General features: G+C 37.3%; 1 protein-coding gene and 1 pseudogene across 4 annotated transcripts in view; one reads left to right on the top strand and one right to left on the bottom strand.

Moving 5' to 3' along the window:
* The window catches only part of NKAIN2 (sodium/potassium transporting ATPase interacting 2), a 1,116,125-nt gene that overhangs the window by 949,104 nt on the left and 139,330 nt on the right, over positions 1 to 27,691 (top strand). For all 4 annotated transcript variants that reach the window (XR_006338407.1, XM_043890316.1, XM_043890318.1 and 1 more), the window contains one exon: positions 6,519 to 6,719. Coding sequence is in view for 3 of the 4 variants with exons in the window: in XM_043890316.1 (XP_043746251.1) it covers positions 6,519 to 6,719 (201 nt within the window). In the remaining variant the exon portion in view is untranslated. The remainder of the gene's footprint in view (positions 1 to 6,518; positions 6,720 to 27,691) is intronic.
* Positions 16,204 to 17,980, bottom strand: LOC122685211 (annotated as a pseudogene).

Here is a 27,691-nt window from a genome sequence, read left to right as displayed (position 1 = left end):
TGCATGGATTGGTTGTGATTTTATGCCTTATTTTGTGCTACTCATTCTTTGTCTCAAAAGTCCTTATAATTTTGAATGCAAAATTACAAAACATATGGGAATTGAATAATCTATCAATTATGCATTGAGCAGCAGTTCACACCTCAGGAATTTCTGTTGCACTTAAAGGGATTTCAAGGGGCCCTTTCTATTGTCTATTTTACAAGTAGGAAATTATATTTTGTGATTAAAATAATGCACACATATATAAACACAGAGACCTTTTGTTTAAATGTCTACATGAAAATGAATAAGAATATAAGCTAGTTCCAGAAACTATCCAATTAATGATTGCTGGTTGAATATATGCACTTACATTTCATCCTGAAACTCCACCAAGTGATACTAAAGAATAAAAAAAATGATAAACACACAGTAAAAAGAGAATGGACAAGAAGTGTCAACAGTTTTTGGAAGACAGAAAGTAGACAGAGGATAAGCAAGTGACAGAAAAATGAAAAAACCAAAAACTTATGATCATGCAGTGGGTTCCAGTGTGCATGGAACCCTTGGGAAAGTCAGGATTTAGAAGTAGGAGGAGTCTGTGAGGTCCAGGATTGAAAATGGGAAGAACTGAATAATCTGTTCAAGAGGAAGTTAGATTGCCCCGAGGCTCTTCCTTTAGTCTATGCAACCATACTTCTCCTCTGAATAGGTTACACCTTTGAAGCACAGGTTGCTCTTGTTTGGTTGCTAAGTCACTGCAGATGGTGATTGCAGCCATGAAATTAAAAGACACTTACTCCTTGGAAGGAAAGTTATGACCAACCTAGACAGCATATTAAAACGCAGAGACATTACTTTTCCAATAAAGGTCTGTCTAGTCAAGGCTATGGTTTTTCCAGTGGTCATGTATGGATGTGAGATTTGGACTGTGAAGAAAGCTGAGCGCCGAAAAATTGATGCTTTTGAACTGTGGTGTTGGGGAAGACTCTTGAGAGTCCCTTGGACTGCAAGGAGATCAAACCAGTCCATCCTAAAGGAGATCAGTCCTGGGTGTTCATTGGAAGGACTGATGTTGAAGCTGAAACTCCAATACTTTGGCCACCTCATGCAAAGAGTTGACTCATTGGAAAAGACCCTGATGCTGGGAGGGATTGGGGGCAGGAGGAGAAGGGGATGACAGAGGATGAGATGGCTGGATGGCATCACCGACTTGATGGACATGAGTTTGAGTAAACTCCAGGAGTTGGTGATGGACAGGGAGGCCTGGTGTGCTGCGATTCATGGGGTAGCAAAGAGTCGGACATGACTGAGCGACTGAACTGAACTGAACTGATGGGACTCTTTGCGATCTCGTAGACTATAGCCTACCAGGCTCCTCTGTCCATGAGATTTTCCAGGAGAGAATACTGGAGGTACAAGCTAAGTTTCTGAATACATGAGCATTAAATTAAAGGCTGTATAGTGAAAAAAAGCCTGCATATTATATAGCAAAACCATCAGCTCCTCTCCATTCAACCCAGGAAGACTGTGGTCTGGTGTGTAGCCACAGGTAAATTAGAAGATCCAGAGCAAAGTTATACCAATCTCTACAAACGGAGCACTTGGAAGGCAGTGCCCAGTAATCATGAGTGAAAGATACCAGCTGATCAGCCCACTAATGCATGACAAAATGCAGATCAAGTTTTAGTTTCTCTTTGGTATGAACCTTTATGAGACAGTTCTAAGGAACAGCTCAAATAGGAAATTCAGAAAAAAAAATAAACATAATAGAAAATCTTCAGGGTGTCCCCACTGGCTCTTCCCTCTGCTTGGAATGCTCTTCCCATACCTGCTCTCTTTACTCCTACACTTCATTCAGAGCCCTGTCAAATACAAAATAATAAGACATCTTTTCTTACTAATATACGTAATATTGCATTACACTCCTCCCCAGCACCCAATTCTTTGTTACTCTATTTCTTTACTTGAGTTTATATTTCTGCATATATTAATCATTACATAGATATTTTCATACATTTATATATTTGTTATCCATTTCACCCACTGAAAAATTAACACTCATGAAGGTAGGAATATTGCCTAGGGCACATGATAGATCCTTAATAATTACTGTTAATATTATTTATCTGATTACCTATTTAGTAAAAATAAGTAACTTTGATAAATCTAAAACAATGTAGGAAACACAATTTAAAAGAATAAGGATGCAGAAGATAAGAAAAGTTATAGCCAGGAAACAATTCAACAATATCAACTATATAAAATCAATAACTGGAGGAGAATTAGCTCTTGAAAGTTCAAAGTATTAAAAATTAAAGATATAGTTCTATAAGTTTGGGAAGCCTTAGTAAAGAAAATCTCCAAGAGACTAAAGAGAAATGTCAGATATGAACAATAGGAAAGAAAAAATAAGAATGTAAGAGATCAATCCTGGAAGACATATAGGAATTTGTCTGAAAGGAATTTCCTGCAGTAACAGAAAAAGTCGAGGGGAGGGAACCACTAAAGGTATAATGTAGTTGACTTCTAGAATGGAAGTAAATGGCTCTTGGATGGAAAGACCCTCCAGATGCTCTACATACTAAGTAAAAAAGAAACCCATCAAGATACTGTCTTACTGAAGTTCAGAATTTGAAGCTAAAAAGATTTTTTACATCAATAAACCTCAAAAATATAACATGGAACCAAAATAGATGACAGAGTACATAAACACTTTAAAACCTAAAAAACCTGCATTTTATATTATTAATAAATATGCAAATATTCAGTAAAACTACAAAAAACTTTCATGAGAATAACACCAAAATCAAGATAGTAATTATCTGTGGAGAGAGAGAGAGGGAAATCATATTTAGGAAGACTACAGATGAGGCATCATTTATATGTATAAAATTTTATTTTAAAATGTCTTAAAGCAAATATAAGATTTAATAAAATTGAGTGGTGAGAATAACGGTTTTTTTAGACTATCTTCTGGACTTTTTGATGTTTTTGAACTATTTCACTTTTTGAAACAAAAAGACACAAGAGAACAAAAGAATGAAAACAGGTTACATAAAAAAATTACAGGGAACAAAATGATATCAGATTTATTAACTGTAATAACAGAAACTAGAAAATAATGGAGAAATGTCCACACAGTTCTGAGAGAAAATGATTTTCAACAAAAAGGAATATACCCAGCCAAAATATCAGTCAATTAATACAAAATTAAGGTAAAAACACTTCAGACTTAGTCATTCACCTATTCTTAAAAAAATATACTTAAAAAAAACTACTTTGTGAAATGAGAGAAAACCAAGTAAGAAAAAGATATGAGAGCTGTTAAGAAAAAAATGCACTGGACACTTGTTAAAAATGGCAAGACAGATTTTATTTTAACTGCTACAGTAGAGAAGAGAGACTTCATTATAGAGCTGAACTCCATATCTACAAAATTGATAATCTAGATGAAACAGACCAAAACAGACACATTTCTTTAAAGTCACAACCTACCAAAAGTCACACAGGAAGAAATAGGCCTATGTCCATTAAATAAACTGAATATAAATCTGTATATTCAATCTTTATATCAATTAATAACTTTTCAAAACAGAAAGCCCCAGGCCCAGAGGGGTTCACTGGTGAATTCTACCAAGCATTTAAGAAATAAATTATCTCAATTTTCTACAGTCTTTCCTGGAAGATAGAAGTAAATGGAAAACTTCCTAACTGATTTTATGAGTTGGTGATAATCTAATGCCAAAGCCACACAAAGACATTACAGAAAATTACATATCAATACCTTTTACAAATATAGATGCAAATATCCTCAACAAAATGTTTTCAAACAAAATTCAACAAGTATAAAAATAACTACACAACACAACCAAGTGGGATTTATACTAGACTGATTCACCATCAAAAATCAACTAATGCAATAAAAAATAGACCCCTTTTGTTTGACCACTTAACAGGTAGCTCTAGTCATAGGCTTTATTTTGAAGTTTATCTTGCCTGAGTCAGAAACTAGTCTGTTGTACCTCCCAGGTTCCAAGGACACTTTGAAGCCTTTCTCAATAGGCTTGAAGAAAAGAGAAATTATCCCCACCCCTACCACCACTCTACGGAGATGATGAGACTCATAACATAGCTCAGATAGTCTATAGGGTCACAGAGAGTCGGACACGACTGAAGTGACTTAGCACATTAAAAGAATACTTTTTGGAGAAATGTCTGTTTAGATCATACAGATGGCTAACAAACACATGAAAAGATGCTCAACATCACTCATTATCAGAGAAATGCAAATCAAAACCTCAATGAGGTACCATTACACGCCAGTCAGAATGGCTGCTATCCAAAAGTCTACAAGCAATAAATGCTGGAGAGGGTGTGGAGAAAAGGGAACCCTCTTACACTGTTGGTGGGAATGCTAACTAGTACAGCCACTATGGAGAACAGTGTGGAGATTCCTTAAAAAACTGGAAATAGAACTGCCATATGACCCAGCAATCCCACTCCTGGGCATATACACCGAGGAAACCAGATCTGAAAGAGACACGTGCACCCCAATGTTCATCGCAGCACTGTTTATAATAGCCAGGACATGGAAGCAACCTAGATGCCCATCATCAGATGAATGGATAAGGAAGCTGTGGTACATATACACCATGGAATATTACTCAGCCATTAAAAAGAATTCATTTGAATCAGTTCTAATGAGATGGATGAAACTGGAGCCCATTATACAGAGTGAAGTAAGCCAGAAAGATAAAGAACATTACAGTATACTAACGCATATATATGGAATTTAAAAAGATGGTAACGATAACCCCATATGCAAAACAGAAAAAGAGACACAGATGTACAGAACAGACTTTTGGACTCTGTGGGAGAAGGCGAGGGTGGGATGATCTGAGAGAACAGCACTGAAACAAGTACACTATCAAGGGTGAAACAGATCACCAGCCCAGGTTGGATGCATGAGACAAGTGCTCGGGCCTGGTGCACTGGGAAGACCCAGCAGGATGGGATGGGGAGGGAGGTGGGAGGGGGGATCGGGATGGGGAACACATGTAAATCCATGGCTGATTCATGTCAATGTATGGCAAAAACCACTACAAATATTGTAAAGTAATTAGCCTCCAACTAACAAAAATAAATGGAAGAAAAAAAAAGAATACTCTTTCCCCTCCCCAAATTCCTTTATCAGTTATGTTCAATGCTTTCATAAGTTCAGTTTAAGTGGACATATCTTAATATTTCCTATCAAGCACTTCATTTTGGAGTGAGAGTAGCTGGCATCTATGATTATCTTGCAACTTCATCACTGAGACAAATAATTCCCTTTCCACCACTGAACCTCTCCATTAGAAATCATCTTCCCTCGTGACTTGTTAAATACTAAGATGTATTTGATACATTTCTTCTAACCATTCTCTTCGTGGGAAACAACATTTGTTCTGTGCTACTGATAGCTCCACATTTGTGTATGTGATTTCAAGCTCTGTAGGGCAGACACTACCTCCATTCCATTTGTAGCTGCCCATCACCTAACAGGCTGAGCCTCATCCAAAGAGTTATTGACTTAATTATCTTCACCCTTCAATAATTTGCTAATGATATTTTCTAAGAAATATTATGACCAATATTATAGTGGAAGTGGGCAAGATTGAAAAGATCCTGATTTTCTAAAAATAATAATGGAGGGGCAATATATATTATTTTATTAAGTAAAGGTCTTACATATTTTACCACTAACCACAATATTATGTTAAATTTTGCCAAACTGATGTACAGTTTTAACATTTAAAATGTGCAATGCGAGTTAGTCACTTCAGTCGTGTCCTACTCTCTGTGACCACATGGACTGTAGCCTGCCAAGCTCTTCTGTCCATGGAACTCTCCAGGCAAGAATACTGGAGTGGAGAGCTGTTCCCTTCTCCAGGAGATCTTCCCAACCCAGGGACTGAACCCGGATCTCCTGCATTTGCAGGCAGATTCTTTACAGTCTGAGTCACCAAGTAAGCCCCTTAAAAAATGTACAAAAGATAAATATTCTAAGAGAGAGGAAAACGTCACATTTAAAATGAACTTCAGTTGATAAAATAGTTAAAACCACTCCTTTTGTAATATTAACAAGTTCTAAAAGCTAAGATTTTTCAGTATAACAATGTAAGTCTGACAGTTTTACTAATAATACACTCATTTATATTATTGTAGTCAGGCAAACCTTCATAAATGAAACTGACAGACACATATTTTCCAGGTGGAACTTTGACTTTAGATGCTACTTTTCTCTCTATAAAATGACAGCACACTCCAGTGTTCCTGCCTGGAAAATTCCATGGACAGAGGAGCCTGGCAGGCTACAATCCATGGGGTCTCAAAGAATTGGACATGACTGAGCACACTCGCTCTTTGTGCGTACAAAATACAGCAAGGGGAGGGGGAAAAAACACATTTCAAAACGGGAAATTCTACAGCAAATCAGCCCAAATAAGCTAACATTTGTGAAGTAATTCTCATCCTTGTAAATTGCCTTCTTGCAGGAAACAGACCTTATCCTGACTTTTAATATTTCAATGCACCGATCTTGGTGGATGGAGAATGGACCAGGGTGTATGGTGACATCAGTGACTCCCGCCCCAGACTGGGCCCCAGAAGACCATCGCTACATCACGGTCTCAGGGTGTTTTCTGGAGTACCAGTACATAGAAGTGGCTCATAGTTCCCTCCAGATTGTCCTCGCAGTAAGTGTTGACAGCCAAAACTACTCCTTCTAGTGTTTCTGGAATTGTTTTATTTCTGTGTAAACTCAGCACACGCAGTTGGAACCTGTGGGTAGAAGGTGGCTATGTGCTTCTTCCTAATCACCGCCACTTTTAACAGGGATTTGTCAGGTTAAACCAGGTTATGTCGTGGACCGAGGGATTCTTTCTGGGTACGCTGCTACTTCTGGGAATTCCCTTCTCCCTTAAAATCTTCTTCTTAGATTTCCCTCAGGTACCATCCATCTTCTTTTATTACCCTCTCTCTTTTTCAAAACAATTCAGCTTTTCTATGAATTCTACTTCTAGATTATCACACCCCTATTTTTCATAGTATTCTGCCAATAATAATGCTCCCTCTACAGGAAGAAAGTTGAAGTTATAAATAATTCCTTTGATTTTGTATATTTATAGGACACATTTGTATATTACTGTTATATAAAACATTATTTTACATTATATACCTATGATAAACAGATAAAAACAGGTAAACACCTCCCTTTCTTGAGAAGAACTTTCACTAATGCTAAATGTGTAATTTTGTGGGATTCATAAAGTTTTATTATACATGTCTCCATTTATTACAGATCATGTATGCAGATCTATGTGTATTTTCTTAGACTCTATGTAGATCTTCAATTGAGGGCACAATCTTAATTTTTAACAACAAATAATACAAGTAGACTCTTCTTTTTACCTTTCTTTAGTTAATTACTTTGAGAATGACAGTAACTCACAATTCTTAAATAACAGGACATAAAAAGTTCTGGGTAGAATGGTACCAGTTGGTTCATATAAAACTCTTTGGGAATTTAAAAAGAAAGTACATGAGTGTGTGTATTAGATTACATAACTAATATATAGTTATTATATTTTTTAATGAGGAATATATATAAACATACATATATACATATAATTATATACTATATATGCTGTGCTATGAATACTTCCCAAGTCTCTGTGACTAAAAACCACAAAGGTTTATTCTTATGGGTGAGCAAGAAGTTTTATCAATCACTGGTTGCTAAGGAAACAAGGCTAGGAGCATAGCCACCATCTCAGTCATCATGGTTGCCATGCCAGATGGCAGGAAGAGATCTGGTGTCTACATTGGCACAAAAATGCTCCTACTTGAGAGAGGAAGCTCACTGCTCGTAGTTCATTGTCCAGAACTAGATACACATTCCTGCCCAATCACAAATCAGTCAGAGAGGAGGAAGAACTGTAAATATTTGAGGAGCAGCATAAATTATTTCCACAATATTTGAATTACGTTCTTGGCTAAAGCACTGAGTGATCTTCCTCGAATGTGTCCAACTTGAAGCACTTCTTAATTAAAAAAAAAAAAAGCTTCTATGATAGTTTTAAATTCTATAAGTGTTCATTTTTATTATATTTAAGTAAAGTGAGATTTGATGGAATGGAACTAGTCATTTCATTATGTAAAATTCATTTAGGTGAAGCATTCATTCTCATATGGGAAAAGTAAAATATCTCTGGTATTTGGTGACAGATAAAATGTCTTCCTACATGTTAGAGAGAAATTTTAGAGAAAATGTTCCTTTCTTGTTCCTTCCTTGAAACTCCCTGTTTATCTTTTCTTTTAAACTGTATCCATAATTTTTGGAAAACTTCCATATATGTGTCAAGGATGATGTAAACATATAGTCTGTGTGCATGGATAGTTAAATATATGACTATTTTAGAGAGTTATTTGAATTAATGTTTGTATGAATAAACTATACTCACAGATTTATTAAACCACCATGAAATTCTGGTTCACAGATAATTTGCTGAGGAAATACATTTGGACATGAAAGCATGTGTTGGGGCTGACATACTGCCCAAAGAAAAAAATATTTTTACATAAGTAAAAATCATCTGTAAAGGCAAAGTGGCTAAAGTGTAGAGAAGATGGATGGAGTGTCTCTAAGAGCAGATGTGTCCAATATATCAAGCTGCTGGTTCTCGATTCTCCTGTGACACTGCCCCCAGCTGAGAAGAGCAATAGTTTGAGCAGGTCATCACAGGATGTGGCATCTTCACCTCTCCCCTTTCCACCTGCTCTTCCTTCTGGGGGAGTTCTTTTGCTATGCTGACTGGATCACCCGAGAGAGTAAGTCAGCAGCCCAAGCCAGTTTTTTTTGGAAAAGTTTCCACACATTTTCTGTCTTTGGGTTTGTTATTGTCTAGCCAGCCTTGGGCTGAAAGCATCTGCTATGTAGAAAACCTAGCACATCTTAACTAGTGTTTTAGAATGCAAACCAAACAGGGCTGATCTTGAACAATTTGCTCTGCCCAGTTAGCAGAAGCCTTCCAACTAAATGTTCCTACAGTCATTCTGATCACTCCTTTTGCCGCGTTTAAGGCATGTTGCATGCAGTCCATGGGGCTGCTAAGAGTCGGACACGACTTAGTGACTGAACAATAATAAGAAGGGATGAAACAGTGGCTTGAATCTCTGCTTCTCCCCTTCTCCTGTTACTCAAATCCTCTTCCTGACAATCCAGTGTTTAGTTTGGCCCAATCCGGTGAACACTTCCTGCGTGATGATCCCTGCTGGCATCTAGAGAAACAAATAACAGCATCTCTGACCTTGAGGCTGTCAAGGTCAGAAATGGGCGTGCTTCCTCAGGGTACACACCCAGGGCAGACAGGCACACTTTGGGAACGTGGTACAGAGAATATGTTCGTGGCGTTTATGGCATCATCTTGGCTTCTTAGTTCCATCTTGCTTTTTGTGAAGTCAGCTAAACTCCCACACTTCTCTTTTCACCTGTCTTTGAAGCTACCCTCTCTTCCAGGATATCTGGCTTAGATCTGCTTTCATAAACGGCTGCTGTCCCAGCAACGGCTCTTGATTAACTCCAAATCTCTCCAGCTCTTTTTCTCCACCTTCACTCAGCCTCTCTTTCATAGATTCCTAACCCCTGGCACGCCTGTCAACCCATTGTTCGGTTTCCTGCCAATCAACTCCTAGCTGATTTTGAAATTAGCATTCACAAAGCCCGCATTTGCATTGCACATTCATAAGATATCTCCCATCTCCAGCCAAAGGAAGAAGAGTATAATATCCACATAATTGGGAAGAGAGGCTATTAATCACACAGCCTCCAGCCGAGCAGAAAGGACTGCCACAGCATCATAATGATCAGCCAGGTGTGAGGTTTCCAGCGTTCTCCTTCTCCAGCAGCATTTTCTTCTAGTTAGGATCAGATATCACATTCAAAGGGAATACAGGTGTGCAAAGTTTTAATAAAATCCAAAATATATTTTTTTTAAACCTGCACCTACAAAATAGATAAAATAAATACGTATGGAAAGAGCCCGGGAGGAGAAGAACTAAAGAGATGATGCTGTTTACATTACAACACAATGAACCTGATTTCTTCAGAAAATGTGACTTTAACTGTGTGGTTTACAAAATGCATTTACAGGAATTTAATCTTTTGATTTGTGTAACAGTCCTGGGAGGGCAGCAGGACAGACTCAAAGCCTTTCCCAAGAATTCTTAGCTAGTACATGTGGAGGGCAGACATGCTGATCTAAGTTTTTCTTGGTATCAAGGATAGGAAAACAGACTTAAACCAGCATGCCAGCATCAGCTGATGGGTAACAGATTCATGAAACCCCAAAATTCAGACTTCTCTTCAGTAGCAAAGAATGCCATGATTAATTAGCTATGTCCTCCATGAGCGAGGGAAAGGGAGGCATATATACCTCGTCTGTACTTGTTGTTGTTCAGTCACCAAGTTGTTTCTGACTCTTCACAACCCCATGGACTGCAGCATGCAATAGTTCCCTGTCTCTCACCATCTCCCGAAGTTTGCCCAAGTTCATCACCATTGAATCGGTGATGCCATCCAACCATCTCATCCTCTGTTGCCCTCTTCTCCTTCTGCCTTCAATCTTAGGCAGCATCAAGGTCTTTTCCAACGAGTCAGTTTTTAGCATCACATGGTCCAAGTATTGGAGCTTCAGCATTCATCATTAGTCCTTCCAAAGAATATTCAGGGTTGATTTCCTTTAGGACTGACTGGCTTGATCTCCTTGCAGTCCAAGGGACTCTCAAGAGTCTTCTCCAGCTCCACAGTTCAAAAGCATCAATTCTCTGGCACTCCGCCTTCTTTCTTGTCCAGCTCTCACATCTGTACATGACTCCTGGAAAGACCATAGGCTTGACTACATGGACCTTCATCAGCAAAGTGATGTCTTTGCTTTTTAACACACTGTCTAGGTTTGTCATAGCTTTCCTGCCAAGAAGTAATTGTCTTCTAATTCCATGACTACAGTCACCACTCACAGTGATTTTAGAGCCCAAGAAGAGGATATCTGTCACTGCTTATACTTTTTCCCCTTCTATTTGTATTACACACACATACCTCACTTCCTGTAACCAACACAATGAAAAGGGAGTGGTTTTACAAAGAAATGTAAACAAATGAACCACTAAGGGAAACTTTTATCATAATAACTGAAGTAGCTTTTTTATTTTGAAACATATCCAGATAATTCATTGGCAAACAAAACAAATGCTTAATCCCTTTCTTCTCTAGCTACCTCGAAAGGACCAATATCTCTAAATTTAACATGAACTTCTCCAACCAAAATTGCTAGGCTTCATTTTCCTTTATTTTTTTTACTTCTGACACACTTCTAAGCAAGTTGACTATTAATTTTTTAAGAGACCAGTAGAGGATATTGGTAAAAACATAAATAAGCTTACTATTTCCCGCAGCTATTAAAACTGGTTTAGAAACTGTCTACAAATTAGCAGGAGGTCACAGAAAACTTTAGAAAAGCTTCCGGTACACTGTTCATAGCTAAAAAATAGGTTCACTGCCAAGTCTATCCTTCAGTTATATCTGTTCTCTATAAAACTTTGTAGAGTGCTTGAAATGATGGAAATCATTGTTCAACATATTGTGGTGAAACAAATTTTGAAGGTAAAATATGTGCTTTTCAAATGGATAGAGTTTGGAGAAGGCAATGGCAACCCACTCGTGTTCTTGCCTGGAGAATCCCAGGGATGGGGGGCTTGGTGGGCTGCTATCTACGGGGTCGCACGGGGTCGGACAGGACTGAAGGACTTAGCAGTGGCAACAGATGTTTCCAATTGTTTCTAGTTACTAATATACATTTGCTATCTGGCTTGCTAGCATTTGCCTAGGAATATCACTGGTGAAGAAATTTGCAAAAATCTAAATGCAAACTTCATCCACATTGACCTGGGGTTGTTCTGGTAATGGCACAGGTTGTTTGAATGTTGCTGAAGTGTGTGGTGAATGCATGAGAGTAAAGGGCCTTACTGCTCATGCTGTTTTTTTCCCTATAATCTGGAAACACATCCATGGAAGCTTGATTTTCAAAGATTTGGATTCTGATTTTCACTTAGCCTTGGACGTGGCTATTAAAATGGCAAATATTAAATCTAAGTTGTGAACCTGCACCATCTCAAAGAGGTGAGTAGGGAAAATGGTGTGAGCAGATGATACCCAGCTATTGTTGTATTCAGGAGAGCAAGAATGACAACATGGATGTCATTTACTTGAGATGAAATATTTGAGCTGAAAATTAAGACATTGTTTTTAAGACAAAATGTAAGTCTGATCTGGTATGTCTGTTATGCAATGAAAAATGATTTGGCCATTTACATTACCGAAATCGTCATTTTGCAAAAACTAATTAGCCAAACCTGCAGCTCCATAGTTTGATTCAAATACACATGAGGTGCATATTTTTCACGGACAAAAATATTATATCAACAAATATATTGAAATTAAATATTTCCCACAAATTTTATATACATCAGATTAATCTAGGTGCCTTTATGAGAAAGAATTATAATTGTTGTTTATTTTATCTTGGTGCTGTTCTTTGTATACCTCCCAGAAATTGTTGCTGCGAATCGAAAACTTTCCAATTCTTTGCTTCCATTAAAACTGAAGGAAAACCTTATAGACTTGCCAATTGGTAGATTACTTGAAATAATTCCTATGATAGGTAAATATGTAAATGTGGCACCCAATTTCAAGGAAGCTGCAGAAATTGAGTGATGTCATTATAACAAAAAGCCTTCACTACTTCTCTATTTTTGAAAGAATAATATTTTCCTAAATAAATATATACTCAATATATTACATATTTATAATATATAATACATTATCTATAATATATCTATACATTTATATCATTTATATATTATTCATAATTTTATAATATATTTTGTTTATATTATAATAAATATTTATGTATTTATATTATTTATGTTATATATTTATAATAAATAAATACCTAATACAAAAACAACTAGAATAGAATTCATGCTAAACTCCATCCCATTCTAGTATTAATCAAAAATGGACATCAAATGAAATTTTATTTTTTACATAATGATCATTATAGAAGTGTGTACATGTTCTTAAATGAAAGGAAGTGAACTTCACATCATAGCAGTATTCAAATTTCACTGGATATATTTATAAGAGTAAATAATATATCTTTAAAATATATTAATATGTATAATATGCCAAAATAAAGTGCTTTTGAAGCCATTTAAACTAATGATGAAAAATATCAAATATGAATTTCAAATGTACATAGTTTCAAGCCCACATAGTTTCAAGTGGAATTTTTAAAAATTTATTTCAGGGTATGTAGGAGCCAAAATGTTTGGAGGCCATTAATCTAAAGCAGTGGTTTCTTCCTTCTTTCTTTCTGTTCCTTCTTTCCTCCCTTCCTTCCTCAGTCCCTACAGACTGAGCCACATCACAAGAAGCAGGCGCTTAATTCTCATGTAGTGCTGAGAGGGTGGTCTTTGATCCCCCATACATTCCCCTAAAGCCCAGGTTGCTAATGCTAGCTGAGACTAGGAACTACTTACCTAGCTGTTTAAAAGATTACTATAAACATAATATACTTCTAGAAATTTTTTGTCCTTTTGTCTGAGGTAGGGCACAGGTGGGTATATTTTTCAAAAGTTTCTCCAGAAATATTAGTCCCATCCCTTTCCTTTTATTGCTGATTCCTCAAATATCATGAATTGCATAGAAAAGCAAGGTGCTTGGTCAGGCAGATGATTTTATATGCCAAGATGGTACCACAGTTCTGGTTGTTCTACCAATTTCTTTCTGGGCCTTAAGAGTCACTTCCCTTCCTGTACTGCAGGGTCAAACCCATAAGTCATATGACTAGTTGTGTATATGTGTGTTAACCGCTCAGTCGTGTCTGACTCTTTGTGACCCCACAAACTGTAGCCCACCAGGCTTCTCTGTCCATGGACTTCTACAGGCAAGAATACTGGAGTGGTGGCTGATTTATGTCAATGTATGGCAAAAACCACCATAATATTGTAAAGTAATTAGACTCCAATTAAAATAAATTAATTAATAAAAAAAGAAAAGAATACTGGAGTGGATTGCCATTCCCTTCTCCATAGGATCTTCCTGACCCTGGGATCAAACCCTAGTCTCCTGTATTGCAGGCAGATTGTTTACTGTTTGAGCTACAGAGAAGTTACTCACATAACTAACCTGTGGTCAAATACTGAATTCATGTACTTAAACACTGTTTACCATACCTCCACACTGAACAGTGAGCTGGTAAAGAACTTCTGATTCTAGTCCAATGTCCCAAACTGTTCAAAAGTTTTTAGCACAAAACTGCTTGTTGCGTGTGATGGAAATGGACAGAATGACAAGCACTCAGTTTCTTTCCCAGCTCCCAGAATGGTTCAACAGCTTTGCTGCTTGGCTCCAAATGTTAAACACATTGTTTCAACTCCCGTTCTCCCAGGTATTCAGATACACAGACCTACTTGTCAGTAAAGGAAATAAATGTGATTTGTCTTTCTGTAACACCAGAATAGCTTATACAAATCATCACAAATATATGGGAAGAAGAATCAAATTTCAATTGTAAACAGGGGATTTTTTTCCCATGGACAAAGCTGCTTAATTAGGAGAATGAAGGTAGTAAATAGAATTGTGCTTTGTCGCTCAATTGTGTCCAACTCTTTGCAACCCCATGGACTGCAGCCCGCCAGGCTCCTCCATCCATGGAGATTCTCCAGGCAAGAATACTGGAGTGGGTTGCCATGCCCTCCTCCAAGGGATCTTCCCAACCCAGGGATCAAACCCAGGTCTCTTCCACATTTCAGGCAGATTCTTTACTGTCTGAGTCCCCAGAGAAGACCTAAATAGAATTGGGAAAGGACATTTCTTGGTACCACTGAATGTTCCAAAACATATAAATGATGTTCTACAAACTAAGTTTAGAACCCCAACTAGATTTACCCCTGATAGTAAGAAATATCAAGCCCAATTGATACTTCTAAAATGGGCACATGTTTAAATTTCTAATCCGCTCTCAATTTCTCTAGAAAATAACAAATTCATTTGAACATAATCACTTCAGAGCATAACACCTTCATGTCTTATCCACAGATGTCAATCAGGTTTTGGTAAAAATAAACCCTGAACAATCAGTTATCACGCCCTTCATTTTGCTTTATTCCTGAAAGGTGCCCTTGTATACTGGTGAGCAGTTTTGTGAGTCTGTGAACAAACAGAGCACAAGAACTTGAACAGTCTCTAAAGTCAAATTAAATCTACAATTTTTTTTCTTGCCTTTAATATCCACCAGTATTCCCTACATGCAAATTCAGAACTATCGGGTAAAATATTCACAGTCTGAGAGTAACAATCCTTAAATTTTACACCCAGCTGTATAATAAACTATTTTGTAATTATGAACTAGATGAGATAATGTCTGAGAAATTGCCTTGAAAACAATAAAGGTGGTATATTTATTTTCTCCTTAGTTCAGTTTCTTCCACTGCTTGTGGAGAACACTATTATTTTGTCAGGTTCACTCACAGTGGTGTGTAAAAGTGAACTGAATCCTACTAACTTTACTTACTCCCCTGACAGAACCATGATCCTTAAAGCCAGTGTGATACTATTTAGTGTACCAACACACCAGCCTACACAGGGGCAAGTTTTATCCCATATCAACCATTATCATCAGATTGCAGTATCTGCTTCTATATTTAATGTTTGAAGCACTTGCTTACCCCCAAAGCATAATATCACTTGATCTATCACATTATATCACTTGATCTATCAGAATGCTTGGAAACACCATGGAATAAAAATACGAATACATTTAACATGGGAGAGAAGATTATAGCCTATGACAAATAACAATAATTGGGTTTTCTTGAATAATATTAAAGTTGAAATTACCTCCATAGAGTATTATACAGTAAACCCTGTAGAATCCCATTTCTTATATTTAACTTTATAGTCATAAATTACTTCAGAAAGAAATAAGTATATAAAAATATAGTAAAATGGAGGATTTTTGAAAACATGACAAGCTGTTGAACTTCAACAAAGGCTACTATCTTCCTTGGTCATATATAATATCATTGCCTTTAAGATGTCTTTCCAGTCATGATCAATTATTTTTTTTTTTTCAAGAGGGTATTAAATCTTTTATTGATTACACATGATAATGGATGATACACAAGCTTCATTCCCATCTATAACTTTTATCTGGTACCATAATTCAATTTAGATATATTGCATAGGATGTGCCAACAATCATTAATAACAACAAAAAAAAAAAAAACCTCCATGACTTTGCATGGGTGACCCTTTAAATGGTGAACTCTAGGTCACAACACAGTAACTGTCAGTTCAACTACACCAAGGTTCTGAAGACAACAGCTTCTCCACCAAGCAAGTTGTAAATAAATTTCAAATGGGACCTGGCATCACCCTGAAGGAATTCTAACTTCACACTGTTGGGGTAGTTTACCAAAATGGCTTCAGAGTAGACTAACTTTACACAGCACATTAAAAAAAAAAAAAAAAAAAGACATTTATTCAGCGTCATGATCAGACTATTACATTTAGCAATCAACAGCATGGGTGCAAAAAAAAAAAAATCTACATTAAAACCCTTTGTTGGAATGCTTTACGCTTTCCACAGAACAGAAACTAAAATAACCTGTTATACAATTAGTCACAAGTACAGTCCTCGAGTTTTTTGCCCATACACATGAGTATTGTCTAAAACATGTCTTCTTTGTAGCAGCTAGGCCCTGCCACCACTGTGCTTGGCTGAGTTCACAAATCTGTTGTAACCTGTAGCTTCCCTATCACTTCTCTGGCTCTCCTCTCCTGCTAAGCTTTGTTTCCTGGCAGTAATTAAAACCTTCTGCCACTGCCATAGCTACTGCTGCTGCTGGAACCACCATAGCCACCTTGGTTTCGTGGTTTGGCAAAGTATTGGCCTCCACCACCATAGGGGCCAGAACTTCTGCCTCCAAAGTTTCCTCCTTTCATGGGTCCAAAATTTGAAGATTGATTGTTGTAATTGCCAAAATCATTGTAGCTTCCGCCACCTCCAAAATTGCTTCCGTCATTACCAAATCCATTATATCCATCCCCACTGCCACCATATCCGCCACCACCATGGCTGCCACCAAAGCCACCTCGACCACTGAAGTTTCCTCCACGACCAAAGTTGTCATTCCCACCAAAACCACCTCCACGACCACCACCAAAGTTTCCAGAACCACTTCGACCTCTCTGGCTGGATGAAGCACTAGCCATCTCTTGCTTAGACAGGGCTTTTCTCACTTCACAGTTGTGGCCATTCACAGTGTGGTATTTCTGAATGACAATTTTGTCTACAGAGTCATGGTCATCAAAGGTTACAAAAGCAAAGCCTCTCTTTTTGCCACTGCCTCAATCAGTCATGATTTCAATTACTTCAATTTTTCCATACTGTTCAAAATAATCTCTCAGGTGATGTTCTTCAGTGTCTTCTTTAATGCCACCAACAAAAATCTTTTTCACAGTTAAGTGGGCACCAGGTCTTTGAGAATCTTCTCTTGACACGGCCCTCTTTGGTTCCGCAACTCTTCCGTCCACCTTGTGTGGCCTTGCATTCATGGCCGCATCCACCTCCTCCACCGTGGCGTATGTGACAAACCCGAAGCCTCTGGAGCGCTTGGTGTTTGGATCCCTCATTACCACACAGTCTGTGAGCGTTCCCCATTGCTCAAAATGGCTCCTCAGACTCTCATCAGTTGTTTCAAAGCTCAATCCTCCGATGAAGAGTTTCCGCAGCTGTTCGGGCTCTTTGGGAGACTGATTTAGACATGACGGCAGTGGAGGCGGGGAAGTCTTCAACGATGCTTTCTCGGTGGCGTCCACGGGCAGAAAAGTCATGATCAATTATTATGATACACATTTTTGAGAAATAAGTCTTCGATGGAAATTTCTTCTTCACAGAAACTTCTACACTCAGCGACAGAATTAATAATAGTAGAATGCATTATAGTTGTTAAATAACAGCAAGTCATCTCAAAAGAAGGATGTAAAAATGATTTATAATGATACCTATAATACAAGAGATAATTTATTGTTTAGTGTGTTATACTTGACTGAAAAAGAATAAAGATATGGGCAAACACACTTAAGCTAAATATTGTTTACACAGTAGAAAAAGAACCATCTGTGATAGTCTCTCCACACCCTTTGCTTTTACCAGTCCTACAAATAGGATTTTAAACCCTACTGTTCTCGGCCCACACAGTCCTCCACACTGGGTATACGATTTCCGGCCCTCATTATTTTCGTGCCTAGGCCTGTCCTTGTGGCTTCATGGCTCCATCTGTGCCAACTCCCACCCATTGTTAAATTTCTCTCAAGCAGTAACCCGACGAGTCAAAACCAACATCTCACGCAATACGTTTCTCACTTCTATTCTCCTAACTATTCATAATATTGTCTCACATTTAATGAAGGAGTTCTTTCCCACGTGACTGTTTGGGTTAATGCTAACTGCAAATATGGCTCCATCCCTGTTAATAATCCGGGGCGTTTCTGTATCACTGAATTTTAGAGAAATATTTGATTGTTGTTGTAAGTCAATAGTTTGCCAGCTCTTTCTAGTAAATCCCTTCTAGTATAACATTTTACTTTGTCATCCATTAGACTGTGAAATCTATTCATCACAATCCCACTAATGTTAAGTAAGATTTTTACAGAAAACAATGTCTTGCCAAAGTTGGATTGACATGACTCATTATCACCAATGATCCCTCTATGCCAATTAACGCAAACCTTGAAATTTTGGTGGGTGTCTTTTTACAGCTTCATTCAATGGGGCAAGTCTAGAATAATATTAAGGAAAGTATGATTTTGTGTATCATTATTTTAACTCTCATGTGTAAAACATTTTCAAATAGAAGTTATTGCGTTGTGTTCAACAACAGTAAACAGTAAACTGAGTGCCCTGTCAGTCTGGCTATGACAATTATTTGATCATTTAAAGTAATGAATAAAAAAGTATTGAAGGCTCAGTAGAAAGGCATCTATGTGAACACTGACCTAAGATTAATCTTTGCTTTGACTTTCCTTTTGTGATCCATTACAGGTTTTTTTTTTTCTTCCCTTTAGACCCCACATGCTTACAGATATTAATTTCCAGAGAAATACAACGATTCTCCCAACAAAGGTGGTTTCTTGCTTGGCTTTACTTCACTGAAACCCGGTCAGAGACTCTGATGACAGACAGTCTGCTTGTCAGCTTTGCTTCATGAATCCAAAGAAAATGGAACTTATCAGGAGCAGAGCCTCAAGCACTACCTGTGCCTCTTATGTGGGTCCTTTCATGCTCGGTTGACAGGGGTCTTAGTCTTTCATCATTTGGTTCACTGGCAGAAAGAGAAGGGAGCTGCTGCACTTTTAGGTACCACTCTGCAGACTGCTCTATTGCAAAATAAACAAACAATATATTTTTAGGGCACCACCTGCAGCAAGCAGCTGTACCAAATAGAGCAGAACCACGAAGGATGTGATTTGTTCCATTTAACATGAAGACTTGAGGTTTGAGGAGAGAGGGAGGAGAAGGTTCTATGTGTACAACCCACACATCCGCAATTTAAACTGAAGCTGATTTTCCTTTTTCGATTGGAATTGAGGTATCATTACATCTTTCCTCCTGTCCCACCCCACAACCTCTGGTTGACAACAATTCTATTATTGGGGTTATAACTGTTAACTGAGAAAATCATTTTTCTCTGCCAGTACACTTCCTCTTCCATTCAAGGGCAATTTTCTCTCAGAGCAACCTATACTTAAATGCCAACATCTGCTATATCTAAGCTGTATATAAATGGTGTCTGGCATTTACATGATGCCAATGACATGATTAGAGAAACTCATACACTTAGCTTACACAGAATTTTCTTCTTATCTACAGATTTCATCTATTTCAGTCGTTCTTCAGGGTCTCTCGGCTTCTCCTACTGCACCACACAAGTCTGAGACACTCTGAAAGCTGAACGTTAGCTCTTATTTTGACTGACAATCAGTTCTTATATTAACTCCTATCTCTCCAGGCCTTAAAGCTTTATGTGTGCGTGCTAAGTCGCTTCAGTCATGTCCGACTCTTTGCAACCCCATGGACTGTAGCCCACCAGGCTCCTCTGTCCATGGGATTCTCCAGGTAAGAATACCAGTGTGGGTTGCCATTTCCTCCTCCAGGGGATCTTCCTGACCCAGGGACTGAACCCGCGTCTCTTATAAGTCTCCTGAGTAGACAAGCAAGTTTTTTTAACCACTAGTGCCACCTGGGAAGCCAAAAGCTGTTGTATCATGATGAAGTCTGTCATGTCTGCATTGTCTTAGTACCGAGAATTTTGAGGCTGATGCAAGGGATATTTTAAGTACTTGCTTTTCCCCTAGATTTAAAAATCTCCTCATTCTCCTAATGGCTATTGATTCTGACCTCACAAACCAAAGTCACCATTTCATTTTGAGTTCTTCTAGGTGAGCTGGGAAAAACAGAATTAAATTATAGATGATGCTGGAGGCAATCCAGGTAGTTACAAATGGAGGTCATTTTAAGTACAGAGAGCAACAGTTACCTTTAGTATTAGATTGGTCACCAAGAATTATACAACAATTTCGCTTTTGTCTTGACAATGAACATATTTTAAGGTGGGGGGGGGTTCCTAAATATTTAAGAGGTGAACTAGAATACCATTCTTAACTCATCTACCACTGACTAGTTCCTTAGTCTGTAGGAGAAAAGTTTGTTAACCATCTTTTTGTGGCTCATTAGGACTCTTTGCTAAGACTGGTAACTATTGCTCCAGGAGTCAGAGAAGCGAGATGAAGAAATTACAAATTTGCAATGATGCATGAGTTCAGCTAATAGAGGAAATCAGATCTTGTGAGTCAGGAAACTTGTTTCCTTTGTTATCTCCACCTTCATCATTAAGATGATTCCTGCCCAATAGTGTCTCCAAGAATGTTTAATGTAGGAACTGCTTCCATCTCTTTCACATATCTAACATACTAAAGGTAATTTTCTGGAAACTAACTCCCAGACTGGATTTTATTAAATTATGTCAACTTCTGAATCCTTTTCAGTCAACTTTCTAATTTCTGACTATGGGACAGTGTTTTTAACTCTATATCCTTGAAACTTTGGAAGAAGGAAAGGAAATATCTCTAGTTCCGAAGAATAAAAGAGGATCTTTAGTTAGAGCATACTTACATGCTACAGAAGTAAGAGTCAGTTAGACTGATCTTTAATGAGTTGTTACAATATACCAATATTCTTCAGTGCTCTCTGGGAATATTAAAAGAAAAGAGCATAAACCTTCATGACTGCCAAGTCTTGTCTCTGTAGAGTCAGTAGTTTAAATGTGACAGCCCTTCAACATCCATTTATGATAAAAACTCTCCAGAAAGCAGGAATAGAAGGAACATACCTCAACATAATAAAAGCTATATATGACAAACCCACAGCAAACATTATCCTCAATGGTGAAAAATTGAAAGCATTTCCCCTGAAATCAGGAACAAGACAAGGGTGCCCACTCTCACCACTATTATTCAACATAGTTTTGTAAGTTTTGGCCACAGCAATCAGAGCAGAAAAAGAAATAAAAGGAATCCAGATAGGAAAAGAAGAAGTGAAACTCTCACTGTTTGCAGATGACATGATCCTCTACATAGAAAACCCTAAAGACTCTACCAGAAAATTACTAGAGCTAATCAATGAATATAGTAAAGTTGCAGGATATAAAATTAACACACAGAAATCCCTTGCATTCCTATACACTAACAATGAGAAAACAGAAAGAAAAATTAAGGAAACAATACCATTCACCATTGCAATAAATATGACAGCCTTATCCAATAATAAATACAACTCTGCAAGTGTTTCCAACTAACTGGATTTTAGTCTGCCAATCTTAAAAAGGCCTCTCTGCATCAGACGGTACTTTGATTACTTAACTGAAAATGTACGAACATTGCAAAACACCAAAAACAGAGACGAGCTGAAGAGTTCAACACATTCAATCATTACTTTCATCATCATGTCTCAGGCCAAACTTAGGTATCTCCATTTGGCTGAGGGCTTTGCTCCCACATTCCAGAGATGGAACCGTTCACTCTGGCTGGAAGAAAAATGAAGATTATTTCCTCAACCCCTCTCTCAGCAGGTTTGCCCAAGCTCCAATTCAGCAAAAGGGAAAATGACAATGATCCTTTATATCCTCTGTCCAGGGTGAGACTGAAGGCTCATGATGCAAATTTGACTACAAATTCCACCCATGATGTAGTCCCATTTCACTTTCATTTTGCTTTATTTTGCAATCAAAGAGCAAGTTTTTAAATAGGTAAGAAACAAGAGTCAAAAGCGATTTTAAAAAGGGACCTCCAACTAGAAGAAGCTCTATATTAATCATTTGTTTTCAGTATGTAGGGATCTTGGGAAGAGTTCAGCAAGATTTGATTGTTGTTGCTCAGTCGCCCAGTCGTGTCCAACTCTTTGCAAACCCATGGACTGCAGCATGCCAGGCCTCCCTGTCCCTCACCATCTCTCAAAGTTTGCCTAAGTTCATGTCCACCACATTGGTGATGCCATACAGCCATCTCATCCTCTATTGTCCTCTTCTCCTTCTGCCCTCAATCTTTCCCAGCATCAGAGACTTTTCTAGTGAGTCAGAGGTTCACATCAGGTGACCAAAATACTGGCGCTTCAGCTTTAGCATCAGTCCTGCCAGTGAGTATTCAGGGTTGCTCTCCCTTAAGATTGACTGGTTTGATCTCCTTGCTGTCCAAGGGCCTCTTAGGAGTCTTCTCCAGCACCATAGTTATAAGGCATCAATTCCTTGGCACTCTGCCTTCTTGACAGTCCAGCTCTCACAATCATCCCTGACCACTGGGGAGACAGACCATAGCCTTGACTGTAGAGACCTTTGTTGGCAGAGTAACATCTCTGCTTTTCAACATACTGTCTAAGTTTGTCATAGCTTTCTTGCCAAGAACCAATCATCTTCTGATTTCATGGCTATAGTCACCATCTGTAGCGATTGTGCTTATTAAAAACATTGGTCATTCTTTAGGTCATTGGAGAAGAAAAAAAAATATCTTTATACATCTGTTGCTAGCTTTATCAAGTCCCATTTTTCTAAAAAACAGGCCAGCACTGGCAGATGGATTATCATATGCAAATTGTGATAATGTCTCCTACCTTTTCCTTTGACCTTATATCTTTGTGTGGGCTTCTTGTATCTGCTAACATGATAATAAATTATAGATCTAACAGCAGGAATTTGGCATGTTCATCTTATTCTGGATTTTATTGTACATGCTCTAAATTTTAATATTAAGGGTGATATTTGCTGGGTTTGTTTTGCTTTTGTTTTATATGGTACATCAAGTTTCCTTCTCTTGCTTCTTTGTTAAGAGTATACAGAAAATTATTAAATATTTTCCCATTTACTTTGATGATCATATAATTTTTTCCTTGAATCTTTAATGTGACTAATTAGGACAAACTTTTTAAATTGAACTCTCCTTGAGTTCCTCAGAAAAATCATATATTTTCATATTGTTGTTCTCTTGTTATCAATAAACAGATTAAATTTGATGCTTTACTTGGGATATTTAATCTGTGTTTATAAATTATGGTTTTCTATAATTGTGTAATTTGTCACTACTCTTAGTAAAGGCCTTCCCAGATGGCATTAGTTGTTAGGCCATACTAGAGTCTCAAAAAGCATTAGACTGTACTTCCTCTTTTTCAACAACCTGGAAGAGTTCATATCACAGAGACAATTTCTGTATATTCAAAGTTCATTGAAATCACCTGAAAAAAATTTTGACCCACTACCTGTGTTGGAAATGAAATAAAGGTACAGACTTCTGACTATGAATTTAATATGTCTAATTAGTGGTAAAGCATCTGCCTGTCAAGCAGGTTTGATACCTGGCTCGACAAGATCTCCTGGAGAAGGAAATGGCAACCCATTCCAATATTCTTGCCTGGGAAATCCCATGGACAGAGGAGCCTGGTGGGCTACAGACCATGGGATCACAAAAGAGATGGACATGACTTAGTGACTAAACAACAACAACAATTGTTATATAGACTGTCATATTTTCTATTGCTTCTTGAGATTACAGAAATTGATAATTTATATTTTTCTAAAAATTGTTCATTTTATTTAAATTCTGCAAATATGTGTTCTTCCATGGTGACTGGCTTCATCTACCTGTAATTCAAGGACACTCTTCCAGTCAGTCCCCATTTATGATCAAAACTGCCACTTTCCATTTCCTTTCTGTTTTTGGAAGAAAGCACATTATCTGAGTCTTCTGATCTGAGTTCCCACTGCATAGTAAAACTCTTCTTCTTAGGGTGCATATTAAACATCCACACCCCGAAAGATTACAATTTCAGCTCCACTCATTGTCTTGGTTTTAATTCCATTTTGTTCATTGGTGGTGAAGTCTTCTCTTTGTCTTTTAAATTTAGCAATGGCTTTCAGTTTAATTATACTTTGCCTGAGGGAATTCCTGTTTATGTTCCATTCACCAGACTGACTAGAAGACTCTTATAAGTGATTGTAATGATTTTGGTAGGAATGGTTCTAAAATATGTGACATATTTTCATGATTTATTAAATAGAGAAAATTGGATATAATTCTATCTTTTAAAAAATTGTTTTCAATCCAGATACAGGAGAAAAAGTGCTGTTTTTGAGACCACTAGTTTCATCTCTGCTACTTGACTCTTGCCACTTGAGCAAATAACTGCACAGTTCCCAGTTTCTGCATCTTCAATATGAACTTTATAATATTAACCTTAAAATATTTACATACTATTCACAAATATTATTTAATAATTAAAAGTAACATTTATTAAGCAACTAAATACTACATAGTAGACCTTCAGTAAAGACATTAGGTATTTAGTGAATCATTTTGAAATATGACAACATAATCAAGACCTATTGAAAATGTGTTGAAATATTTTTCTTAAATCACATAGATATAGATAGAAATTTTTGTTTTCTTATATATGCTATCTATATTTTTGTCTGTTCTTTTCCAATGGGTTGGTCATAATTCATTTTTTGTCTTTTGACTTATGTCTGCTTCATTTGATCAAAATTATCTTTTACTGTTTCTCTAGCTTCTATATCTTGTTTCCAGTCTTCTGTGGATAGGAAAACTGAGACTATTAGAATTATTTTAAAAAACAGTAATTCATTTCTGGGTCACAGAATGAAGGTGTCCCCCATGAACAAAGTACATAAGATTGGTGAAATGTTTTAGATGCTGAAGTGTTTTTGCAGGTTTCCTGATTTGTGACTGTATTTTAGTTAATAACTTTGATTAAGAAGCAATTTAAGACTAAGTGAGGTGTTTATGTATAGAAATAATAACCCAACAGTACATATATCCTTGCTGCATATCTATGAAAAACCTTCATTTTGCTGGCCCATCAGTTAGTGGTTGAGACTAAGCTAGAACTCAGTCATATTCTAAGCCCTATATTCTTTCCAAATCATTGCACTGTCTCTGTTATTCACTTACTATTCTGTTAACACTACAAGAAATAAGACTTAGAGCCCTATTTACATATTATTTTCAAGACCAACTATAAGGCAGTAACAATTTGTTTTAACATCCTTTTTCCATCCTTCCCACCTCCCACTAACATCATCTTGTTTAATAAAGATCATATCACTGAACTCTTTTACTTCCTTTCTGGGAAAATGTTATTTAGGAAAAAAATACATTTTTGAATGAATATAAATTATATGTTGTTCAAATCTTCTAAGTTCATAGAATAATTTGATGCATCATGTTGATTTATTGTTAATTTGGTAATTTAAACTGGTATTTTCAGATAAAGATCTTCACAGCCTTTGACTGATGGTAGCTGTGTAGAATGATGTCATTTTCAGAGGGTAATTATGTTATCGATGTTGTTCCTTTCTGGTTACTTTGCATATGGCCATGGTATATACATAGTGTATGTTCTGCTGCTATAGATGGGAAGCAAGAGAGGAGATTGAGACATATGGGGATAGAGAAAATGAATGCTTAGAAAGTCTATAATTGGATAAAATTTAGAATCCCCCTGATTTCCTTTCCATGTGAGAAAAGCATCTGTTTTTCTTATAATTCTATCCTTCTAAGCACCCTCACCTATAAACAGGTAAGAAACCAGAAATAGAAATGAAAGCTTGAGAGATCATTGAAATTCAGCCTTGATGTCTTGAGCACCAGTGAAGCCGACAAACTTGCAGGAAAGAGAAACACGGTGAAAGAAAGAAACAGAGAGAGGAGAACAATGACAGGAAAGGCAAGGGAAATGTCAGAGAAATGTAAAGAGAAGAGCAAACACTGGCAAAGAACACCACGTGCATATCCTACAAGATCCCCAAAGCATTGACGTACGTGTATTAATCCAAGTTTTCTTTTAGAAATAAAAATGATCAGTGACCCACTTAAATAAAATGGGGAACAGATTCAGAGGACAAATTATCAAGAAATGGCTAATCATTAAATAGCCAGAGACCTATGATCAGAGAGATACCAAATTTTCATAACTAGTGTCCAGTGTAGAATGGAGAATGCTATAGATATGTTAGAAAACTTCAAAAAAGGTTATTTGAAAGAGATGCTGATACCATCCACATGAAAGTGGTCACAGTATTAATTTGTTTATGACTTATAAAAGGGTCACAATGTTTGACTAGAGGGGTAAATATTAAAAACCTTTTATTAGCTGAAATTTTTTAACTTTACGCTATGCGACACAAAGTTCTTATAAGCAGAGGCCAATATCTTTGTAAGAACTCCCAACCACAGGACATCATTGTGTCAAATCAGAACTAAGTCTTAAAAGAATCATGTATGCCAAACAGTATTTAAAGTCATGCCAATCCAGAGGGAAAAAGACTCCCAACACCTGTGATAAAATATAAACACAATTTGCCGACTTGAATGAAATTTCTCCTCTTAAGCTACATTTTAAAGACAACATAAATAAGTGTTCTCTAACATCAAGATTGATATGCTCCCACTTGAAAGTATGACTTATTCTCATCAGACAACTATGAACTGGATAAAATAATGCTTTTTAAAAAAATTTTATGAGGCAAGATTAATAAAGCTTCTCCAATCACCCCACACATACAAGACCCAGCTAAATGTATTTCCTCCACTTTACTAAGGTCCTGCACTTGACATATCAAACTGCATCTGCCGAGGAAGCAGCCCCCCACAAAGCTATCCTGTCGTGCTTCTGAAGTTGTGGGTGGTGATAAGTTTTGACTGCAGCCAGCATATGTCATGATAAGCGTTCCGCTCTGAGCAGGGAATACACACTGTTCTCTGATCAACATCAGCCGTGATTCCCCACTCACCCTCTTCCTCACACGCATTTTGGAACAAACATCAGTAAACACTTGACAGGTGACATATCATCTCTGCCATTTACTGAATCAGAATGCAGCGTAAGAAGACAGTGTTAATTCACTACTGCAGTCACATTCCATTAGCAGAAAAAGGATCATACGTTCCTGTCCCATTTAATGTCATCGTGGCAAACAGAAA

Source organism: Cervus elaphus, chromosome 28 (genome assembly GCF_910594005.1).
Source record: "Cervus elaphus chromosome 28, mCerEla1.1, whole genome shotgun sequence".
Taxonomy (NCBI): Eukaryota; Metazoa; Chordata; class Mammalia; order Artiodactyla; family Cervidae; genus Cervus; species Cervus elaphus.
This window is presented reverse-complemented; position numbering and strand designations above follow the sequence as displayed.